At 37.9% G+C, this 10,098-nt stretch overlaps 2 protein-coding genes across 3 annotated transcripts in view; one reads left to right on the top strand and one right to left on the bottom strand.

Moving 5' to 3' along the window:
* Nucleotides 1-737: 737 nt before the first annotated feature.
* LOC118404783 (5-hydroxytryptamine receptor 3A-like) lies at nucleotides 738-3,315 on the top strand. The gene is made up of 4 exons (XM_035804123.1): nucleotides 738-927; nucleotides 1,227-1,559; nucleotides 2,023-2,155; nucleotides 2,746-3,315. Exons 1-4 carry the CDS (start codon nucleotides 876-878, stop codon nucleotides 3,167-3,169), a joined length of 942 nt encoding a protein of 313 aa, XP_035660016.1. The 5' UTR covers nucleotides 738-875; the 3' UTR covers nucleotides 3,170-3,315.
* A 317-nt stretch (nucleotides 3,316-3,632) lies between these two features.
* The window catches only part of LOC118405133, a 10,025-nt gene continuing 3,559 nt past the window's right edge, over nucleotides 3,633-10,098 (bottom strand). For both annotated transcript variants that reach the window (XM_035804548.1, XM_035804549.1), the window contains 7 exons: nucleotides 9,332-9,442; nucleotides 8,620-8,742; nucleotides 8,117-8,191; nucleotides 7,637-7,705; nucleotides 7,155-7,337; nucleotides 6,575-6,646; nucleotides 3,633-6,416 (listed from right to left, as the gene is read on the bottom strand). In XM_035804548.1, the coding sequence (XP_035660441.1) occupies nucleotides 6,364-6,416; nucleotides 6,575-6,646; nucleotides 7,155-7,337; nucleotides 7,637-7,705; nucleotides 8,117-8,191; nucleotides 8,620-8,742; nucleotides 9,332-9,442 (686 nt within the window). In that variant the 3' untranslated portion in view covers nucleotides 3,633-6,363. The remainder of the gene's footprint in view (nucleotides 6,417-6,574; nucleotides 6,647-7,154; nucleotides 7,338-7,636; nucleotides 7,706-8,116; nucleotides 8,192-8,619; nucleotides 8,743-9,331; nucleotides 9,443-10,098) is intronic.

The raw sequence follows: 10,098 nt of genomic DNA, 5'->3' as shown, positions 1-10,098 counted from the left end.
GTATGACTGCACATAAAGAACGCTTTTGTCCAGGTGTGTTTCAGACACCAAGGGAAAATTGAGACGTTGACATCTTTTATGATTGCTCTTTTCTTAGACCTGGCAAGACAGCAGACTGAGTTGGGATCCGAAATACTACGATGACATCACAACACTTACCATTCCGGGTGACAGCATTTGGACCCCAATATTGACCTTGAAGAGAAAGTAAGTTATAACTTGTATATAATTTCCTCTTTTATATTAATCCTTTTATGCACAACATGTCCAATATACAAAATGATAACGATTATTTTTTTGCGCAATAGTTACAGTTACATTATCTTATAAGTATACGACCTTACACACGACGGTATGTAGTAACACAACAAGACACCGTTTCAAAGAGAAAGGAAGGAAAACAAACTAGGGGGCTAAAACTTATGACACTTCTTCCTGAGCACAAGAGGCATCTAACACCCAAAAATCGTGACCATATAGCTTATTCAGAACACGAGATAGCAAAACCCGCGCAAGTTATGCTGCTGTACCAAGGGAAACTGCTAGAGGACCCAAAATCTAATCATTCCCAGCTTTTATCACACCCTACCAACACACCAAATGACACCAGTCCACCCAGCCGTTCTTAAGTTATCTTGTTGACAAACAGACAGGCACACAGACAAACAATAGTGAAGATATAACCGCCATGAATTGTTCATGAATGAAATAAACAAAACACATGTTGGTTACTTCGCAGTGCTGACCCTACACACGGAGGCCTACAAAAGGATGTCCCGGTCCGAGTGAGCAGCAATGGCCGGGTAGCCTGGAGTGTGGGAACCCTGACCACCACCGTATGTGATGCAGACCCCTTCTACTTTCCTGCGGACACCATGGAATGTCACGTCTGCTTCTCTGCGATCGCAGCAGTGGAGCAAACCATTCGTAAGACTTTAAAAATAAATTTTGACTTATGGTTAAGGCATTTTCCTTCCCTCAAAGACATGACACAATGTTGTGTCCAGCCATGTTTTCAAGAGGACAAAAATGCATAAATACAAGATTTAGTATTTGTGGACAATAAAAGAAAACATTCGTTAAAAGTAAGAAGACCAGACTTTGCAACTAGATGAAACTGGAAGTGCGCAGACATCAACCACATTTGATGTTTTGTTGTATATCCTACGCATTGTTCTGATTCCAAAGAATATATGATAAGTGATAGAACCATTTGTTGAATGCAGATTGCCAAGCAGGAGCTGATAAGGGAAACACCCTGTGCAACTCCTATACTGATGAAAGAACGGAGGGCGAATGGTACAGAAAGGATAGGATCTTCGCGGAAGACAACAGGGAAGCTTGCTTTGTTGTCCATCTAAAGAGGATCCCCCTGTTCCACATGGCCACCACAGTTGGACCCTGCATCATCTTGGTTGTGTTGATGATCATCACATTCGTCATGCCCCTGGACAGAGGAGACCGGATCTCGTTCGGAGTGACCATTCTGCTCTCCATGGTCGTGTCTCTTGTATTTGTGACGGACGTTCTTCCTGTTAAGGGGGCTTTGCCATTTTTGGGTGAGTAAAATAGATATAATCCAACTGCATCGCTTTAAGACGAAGATAAATGTCACTCAAGGCTATTCTGATATCGCTTTTTCAGCAATCTGGTAACTGTTTGTCATTATAATAAACGAAACTGTACCAAACTAACACTAGTTGGGATTTACCTGAATTTCGAATGACTCCGTCAGCCTATCCCCGGATAAACCCGTCTGTTGCACAGCTTCTTGGGTGTGACGTCGAAACCACGTGACTGCAGCAGCCGGTCATTGGTGCCAGATAACCTATGTCACCCCCCGTCTCTGTTCAATGTTTGACGGCGAGCTCGAATGTCACATTCCGGAAGCTGCAGCAGTCGGGTTGTCAGCCGACAATCTGTGTAAGCCAAGTGTTGGTCGAGTAAAGTTTAGCTTGTCAATGTGTAATTTACCAACGCAGATCGACGAGTGTTCATTCTATTTTTATCATAATGTTACAGCTACGCTGATCATCGTGTGCATGGGGCTGATGGGAATTTTCCTCCTTCTCACCATGGCCGTTATCGTTATTCACGACAAAGAGGGCAGTCTGTCTTCGACGGTGAAGATTATTTTTCTCCGACACATTTCAAAGTAATTACTATTCGTTTCAATACGTTTGTGAAGATTAGCCATCCAGGATACAATAAATTGAAGATGATTCAGTCTATACTCTGAGATATATCCAGAAGTATAGACTGAATCATCTTCAATCTATTCGTTACAATATTTTAGAATTATTTTCGCGATATCTTTGTAACCGTCGAAATACATTAGTTTATTCCAACCTTATAACACTCCGGGATTCGACAAAGTTCCATATTCAGTTTATACATCATTCTAATGATGATTTCACCAACATTACGTTCTCTTCTTTCTGTTTGTTGGAGTCGTTTTCCTTAAACACAGGGGCACCTTTTCATTCAGTATCTCATTTCCCAATTATCCAAACACTACCCCCTTGCAACTTTCATAGGTACTGCAGCAACTTTACGATTTTGATATCTCGTGTTCATGCTATGGTCATGGTTAACGTTCTCGTGTAGGTTTGGGTCACCTGGCGATTTTTGGTGGCCCGAAAATAACGAGGTATTGGATGACTGCCATTAATGTTGGTTTGTAGAAAGCTCAAGTGATAATTTCCCGTTGGCGCCATTTAATTCACGTCCTTTTTTGCTATTTAGAATACTGCAGTTGGGCGATCTAACAAAAAAGAAGCGCTCCAGTGATGAAGAGGCCGACTTGACTGACTTTCCTGCCACAGAGTTGATCAACTGTGCCTTTCTATCCGATGACAAAGCCAGCGACGAAAGACCCTGTGATGGCAATGAGGCAACAACGCCATCAACGCTTCTCACAGGTCTGGTGCCGACCCGTTCCACCACCATTCTTGAGCTGACTCCTAATCTTAAAGGGGTAAAAAACGAAGTCAAAGATCTCGCAAAGGCGGTTGATAACAAGAGAGAGGTGCTTAAGAAGGTTATGGTGAGTGAGGAGGGGGTGTCTGAATATATCCTGTTGGCTAAAGTCCTGGACAGGGCTTGTCTTGTCCTATACATCATCAGCATCGTGGCAGCCGTTCCCATGACTATGTATTTAGGCAAGTAAATGTCTTACATCCTTAGGAGTTAGTACATGGACATGTTCAACCAGTTTTTCTAGTTAGTTGTACTTGTTTTATAGTAGTTGATTATTTGAGGTAAGTTTGTGCCTATTGATAGTTGGGCAAAACTGCGCTCCTCGATGAATATCTATGATAAATGTACCAACTTGCATGTTGTATGTATATGTTAAAAACTTTGTGAAATGATATGTTGTGTAAAGCGGGACATCTAATTGCAAATGCCTCATCAATGATATATTGTAAATTGTATTGGGCATAATTTCAGTGGACATTCCTCACTTATGTGAAATATTTTCAAACAGGCTAGCCATAAGGAATCTTTATTCCATTACCCATAATGAATGTATTACCAACAAGCACAACATGTAAAACATTATATTCATATATATCATATCAGATTTAGCAAAATATTCAGAGCAACATAGTGAAGAAAATGCAATTCTCCAATTCAAGGATAGGCAATCAAAATATATATTCATAAAGTTCGTTTTTAATTATTTGCTTTGACAGTATTTTCGATCTCAACTGTACATTGTAAAATAATGTACAGCTGTCATATATTTAATATTATTTACATTTCATCTGATTTCTCAATTTTTCTTGTCAAATGACTCATGAAATATCAAATTGTCACAGACACTGATTCAATTTGTGTTCAAAGCACGCCAGATTTCACATGGAATCAAAACTTGAGTCATTTTTCTATCACTTAGCTATACTGACAAAAACGTTATGTGCATGATCATTTCATTAATATCCATCATTATTGCTTCAAAATGGAATATACTCAATTTCAACACCATTATCAGGTTGAAAAATCAACTATACAACAAATAGTTTTTTACACTTGGTCCCATATTCCTCTTGTGTTGAGTAAACTTTATCGAAAGCTAAATCACATGGCATGAATATTGCTTCCCTGTGCAAAATCCCAGAGCAAATGGAATAAGAAATGTGACATGACTCAACCATCACAGATGAAATAATCACAAGGTAAAACAGTTATTTTCAACTGTGATAAACAAGCTTCTTTACATAGCTGTACATAGTACATGTATCAGTGCTGTCAGCTGTAGCAGTGCAATACGGCTTTGATATATATAATATGGACCTGTTAGTTTTCAGGCTTCAGCTGAGCAAGATGGATCACATCTCCTACATGTAAGTGTGTTGGGTTCTTTTACGTGCAGAGGCTTAATGCTTAATGCATACCTCTAGCTTTATGTGACCATACAAATGTATGAAATGATCAAATTGAATGCATTCCCTAGAATTGTGACCAAGCGGGATTCAGACTTATGCATATTCTGTTTAACTAGTCAAAATATACAATCAGAAAGTTTTACTGAAAACTAATTGTCATAAGAAATTCTAACCCTACTTATATCAAACATTTACCTTCAAGTTGGAAGGTATACTTAAGACAAGTGTCTTAGAATTAGCAACAACTGCAACAAAAAATCTAAATGTGAATACCATTACTCTATTTACAATTTTTATGTGATCGTAGCCAAGTATTTTAAAATAAATGCAGTAAAATTCTTCCCATATACACATATAAAGTATTAAGACTTGTACCGTCAAACTTTTGAAAAAGTTTCAAATTCATTCTTCATGTAAAATATCATTTTTCAACAGCCTATAGGATATCACAATACATACAAAATATGTAATAGTCCCTGATAAAAAAAGGTATCATCATGATATAAAAATGCTTGACAATTTTCCACAGTGACATCCTAAGAATTGTTAAAGGGGCATTCCACTCCAGAAACGAGTATTATTATTCCTCAGAGAATAAATAATTATGTTTGAATCAAGTTTGTTTGGTCAAATTTACCACAAGTTTAAGCTTAAACGTAGAGGGAACATTGTAGCAAACGAGTTCTTGAATTCCCTTGAGGACCCTTCCAATGCATTGTGCGCTGCTGAGGGAGGAGGTGGCTTTGATCATGGGAACAGGTACCGGTTAGTACTAGTATAGATTTCGATACTATGATGTTTTAGGATCACTTTTTGAGTAGACTGTATGTGTGTGCGCAAACGTCATTAGAACGTTTGTGGGTCATTCTGTAGTAATTTGTTAATGTATAAAAGTAGCCTTTTTAGAGAAGAATGATCCACAAAAGTAACCACATCTCTGGATTCCAAGAACCGCTGAGCTTCAAACTTTGTGTGTTCCTTCCTAAATGTCCGATAGCCACCCTACCACTTTCGTTCGCTCAGCGGTTCTACCGTTAGCGAGAAATTGTGCCCAACGTCGGCCACACAAGCAGTTTTGGCGCCGCCATTTTACGTTGACCGACTTTCAACTCCTTATAGTTAAGTGGCCAAATATCCCCATCCCAAGATGATATAGTCTTCAAACTTTTTTTTGTATTTCCCTACATGTGTGATTATCACTTGACTGCTTTGTCAAGCTTATCCCGACTACCGTTAGCGAGAAGGTGTGACGGAAGTCGCGAACTCATATACGGCGCAGTACATTAGAAGCGGGTCCGCATGGGGGTGCTCTAATTTAGAAAAGAATATTGTCTAAAAGACAAATCAGGTAACTTTGCGAAAAGTCGAGTGCATTTGTATCCCAAAAAATATCATCTATCAGAAAATAACACTCGCTTCTGGAGTGGAATGCCCCTTTAAGTCACAATTGTGCACCTATCCTATCTTATGTCTCCCTATGAACTGTTTCTTTCTTTGCTGACAACACACTTGCTCAAGCTTTTTAAAACAAATTACAATATATAAGTACAATTATACAATTACAAAGACAGATCATTGGAAATTGAATTTCCCCATTCTTACGTTGCAATGCAGTGTAGATACATACTGGCTTTCCAGAAACAGTATTAATGGCACATTTCTTTACACCTTCAAAAGAAGATACCCTTCAACTGTTAGTAAATACACATCATTCTCTAGCAAAGTTTACATCTTTAAAAGAAGACATGTTTTACTGTCTTCATCTCCTATAAAACATACATCCAAAAATTTATACAAAATGTAACTCATTTTTCATCTTGTAGATTACAGTTTTGCAATGTTAGAAAACTGTTATGTATTAGTGTCACTATTAGCAGCTAAAATATGAGTCCTTGACAGGGTGTTTTGGGTCTTTCATTACCAGAAACCCTCATCTGGACAGGCAACCCAGCCATCCTTCATGCTATTTAGATACTTAGGTAGCCGCAAGTGGTGATGAAGCCTTGGTTTTCTTCTGCTTTTTCTTTTCTGCACAAAGAAAGTTCAATACATTCAATGGTGGAGTCTGTAAACAACTATTTGATGCTTAATATGATTAAAGTTTATGATTTTAGAGCCAGGCTTTAGCTTAAAATGGAACAGGATGTAACAATTATAAGTATGAATGAATGAATGAAATAACTTACCAGTTTTCTCCTCCAACTTGTCACTAGGCGGGTTTGGCAAGGCACTGACCAGTCTTTCTTCATCCTTGATCGCTGTAGGCAGCAAAATAATGAGTACATTTTACTACGCAAAGTCCTACCTAATGTGTCATACAACTGTATGGTGATCGTTAAATCTTTGAGGTGGTAATAAAGCAATGATTTTTTGAGAAATGCTTGCTGGCTGTGTATCAGTCTCAATATTGGTTTACATTAGGATAAACGTGACTGCATTTTTCAAAACACACGAACACAGACACAACAACGCACCATATGACAGCCACTATTCAGACCTGCATAATATACAATACATATAACAATACTCACACACACATAAACATTTAGAAACACACATGTACATACACATAATACACATAGGACAAATATACACACACCATTCGCACAATGGCATACAGACACATACACACAAACACATGCCTACATAGTTTACACAAACATGCATACACACACTCACAAACATGCATACACACATGCCTGCACACACACACAAACACACACACACACACATCCATGCGGAGGCCATTATCTTAACTGTACATACCACTCGCAGATTTGCCTGTAGTTGGCTTGGCAGGTACAGCAGGATTCATTTTCCCACCAGCTGCTGCAACAACAGACCTTCCACTTTCATAACTGATGCTTCTGGGCATCATCGACGACTCGCCCTTTTTAACTCCAGTACTGGAAGTACTGGTGGACCTCTGAACTGAGCTTTTGGCAGAACCTAAAACATGAAAGAGGGAAAAAGAATTTACATAACTTATAATGCTTGAAAAATTTAATTTGAAATCAACTGAGATGTCTACCTGACAACAAAGAAAACTTGCACTGGCCCGATCAGGCACAAAATTAGACATGTCTAAACCTGCACTGAAAATACTGGGTATTTGTGTATTTTGTGTATGCTATATAGAATAAGTACTTCTCAAATTGTAATTACAGTACATGAATATGCTAAGCCTTATTTTTGAGATGAATTCGAAATAAGATGATCTTAAAACAATTACATCATAAAACACTTACGAGACTGCTTTTGAGGTGTTAATCTCTTTTTGATGTCCGCAATGAAACTTTGTTTCTTTTCTTTCTTCTCTGAAAACAAAAAACAACAACAAACAAATTAATTGGTCTCTCGTGTTAGAGCATTACATGTGCAGAAAAATCAATCCCTAGGCTTGTACATTATGGATGGCACAATAAAATGATAATTGATACAGAGCAATCTTCCTAGTAAATAATGTTAATTTGGCAGTAAACTGCATGGATATTGTGCTTTAATTCTTTTATGAAATGTGATCACAAAAACATGCTTGCATCACAGGAAACATAAGTCATTTTCATCAACCATAAGAGCATGCTCAAACAAATTTGCACTTTGCAATTACACAATACATTGAGAAATACAATTGTACAACGATCTGGTAACCATTTAAGGTTACTGTACAAGCGTGCTAGAATACATTGATTTATTATTTACTGCCCCATAGCATAGTGTTAAGATACCTGATGAAGCTGTCTTATCACTGGCGCTCTGGCTACGAAACAACCTGGGCAGTAAACCTTTCTTCTTTACTGGATCTGTAAGAAATATTATTAATGAGTTAAAAGCAAACTTTAAGATGAAGTTCTATCATGTAAGTCTTATAGACACATTTACACCCAAATACTTTGAAATGGGGCTACCAGGTATATATTTCACTTACATGTCCATTATGATTTAATTAAGCAAAATCTGTAACTAAAGAAAAGAGAAATAAACTAGAAATTTACACGATATGAGAAAAAGACATGAAGAAGTTTTACTCCAAACCCCTTTATCCACCTTCCAAATAAGGATCTGTCCTCAGCTTCTCAAGTTATGTTGTCCAACGACACACACAAAGCACAAACACACACACACATACACACACATGCGCCACCTTTGTCTTTGTGGCAAATAGTCTTTGTGGCAAAGGTAATAGATTGAAATTAGTTTTTAGGTACTAAACTAGTGCACTGTAACTCACCACCCTGACCAGTTTCCACTGATGAGGAACTGTCCAACTTCAGCATCTCCACTCCTTGTGAAATTGCCTGTACATCAGGGTCAGTAGTGATAGGTTTTCGTTCACTCTGGTCGTCTTGAGTGCCTGCAATAAAAAGTGTTGTAGTCATGAATTTCAGATCTTGTATGCATAATCCAATTGCCATCATCAAAAAAGTCACTAACTTGTCTCACTCTATAGCCATTACGTACAATTGTATAGTAATCAAAATAACGGATTGTACTGCTGAACTGTACACAGGATTCTCACGCTTGCTCAAGCATCTTCTAAACTAAGTTAAGACTTTTCCTCTGGTATTGTCTTCTTTAAACTGTATACTACACACATTTCCTAGTGGTTACGAAAACACTGAAGCTATGATTCACTAATATGCAAATAGGGACACCAACCAGCACTGTCTCCATCCTTTTGTTCAGGGATGGAAATTTTCTTGTTGGGATGGAAATAATTTTACCCCATCCATCCCAAAAATGACATGAAAATGTACTTTCATAAGCTTAAAATGACATATTTAGCCAGGAAAATCAACAACATGGGCTCCAAAACAATGACGGAAGACAACCCTGACAGCCCTAACATTGCAGTGGACAGCAGTGACGCTACATGAAACTGCTCTTCAGATTATCTGTAATCAAATGGCTTTAGCAGTCAACACTGGCACCAATAAACTCACCCTGTGCACCATCTCTAGGAGATACTTCTTCTTCCAGACCATCAGATAGTGTCTCTTCCTCGATGGTAGAAGACACTGCTGGACGTTTTTCAGCTGTGATATCTTCAGGTTCTAAAATATGGATCAAGAATAATGAGAATTCAGAATCTGAGGACATCAACAATTTGAAAACAAATCAAAATTATTACACAAATTCTCACTTTGACCTACTAGTAGACAGATTACATTGCATATTAACCCTCAAACCACCGTAGCTTTTTTGTGACGTAGATTACCGTATGGGGTCAAAACTGACCCCAAAACGTTTTGTACAAATACAGTTTTTTTGTGTGACTCTTTTTGTGATTTGTATATATGTATAGTTTCGTTAATCTATGTGGGACAGTCTGACATGATTAGGTGAGAATACTTCTAGCTCATTATCATAATTTATGCAAAAGATCATGTGGACCACATTTTGCACCAACGCTATTCAGACCAGGAAGGAGGTTTTTGATGCCTGTACCAACTTCAATGCCTTATTGCGCCTGAATGGCTTATGCTAGGGCCACCAAACTTGGTAACTTTTTAGAAAATGTTGATAGCAAACATTTTCAGTGAACAAAGTATGTTCATCATTTTTCATGTTGCCATGGCAACGTTTTTCTGACAGACATATTTATTACGAAATTTTCTAATTTTGTATTAAACATTTTAGTTTTAAGGTTTTCTTGGCAAATAACAGTTGTTTATCACATCTTATAAATTCAAGATTACGAGGTGGCTCA

Source organism: Branchiostoma floridae, chromosome 17, assembly GCF_000003815.2.
Source record: "Branchiostoma floridae strain S238N-H82 chromosome 17, Bfl_VNyyK, whole genome shotgun sequence".
NCBI classification, from domain to species: Eukaryota; Metazoa; Chordata; class Leptocardii; order Amphioxiformes; family Branchiostomatidae; genus Branchiostoma; species Branchiostoma floridae.
This window is presented reverse-complemented; position numbering and strand designations above follow the sequence as displayed.

Excerpts from the sequence above, each read along its gene's own strand:
- LOC118404783 (XM_035804123.1), top strand. The coding sequence starts at position 876 with ATGGAATGTCACGTCTGCTTCTCTGCGATCGCAGCAGTGGAGCAAACC. Across the intron at positions 928-1,226 it reads AGCAGTGGAGCAAACCATTC|ATTGCCAAGCAGGAGCTGAT; the intron begins GTAAGACTTTAA and ends TGTTGAATGCAG. Across the intron at positions 1,560-2,022 it reads GGGGGCTTTGCCATTTTTGG|CTACGCTGATCATCGTGTGC; the intron begins GTGAGTAAAATA and ends ATAATGTTACAG.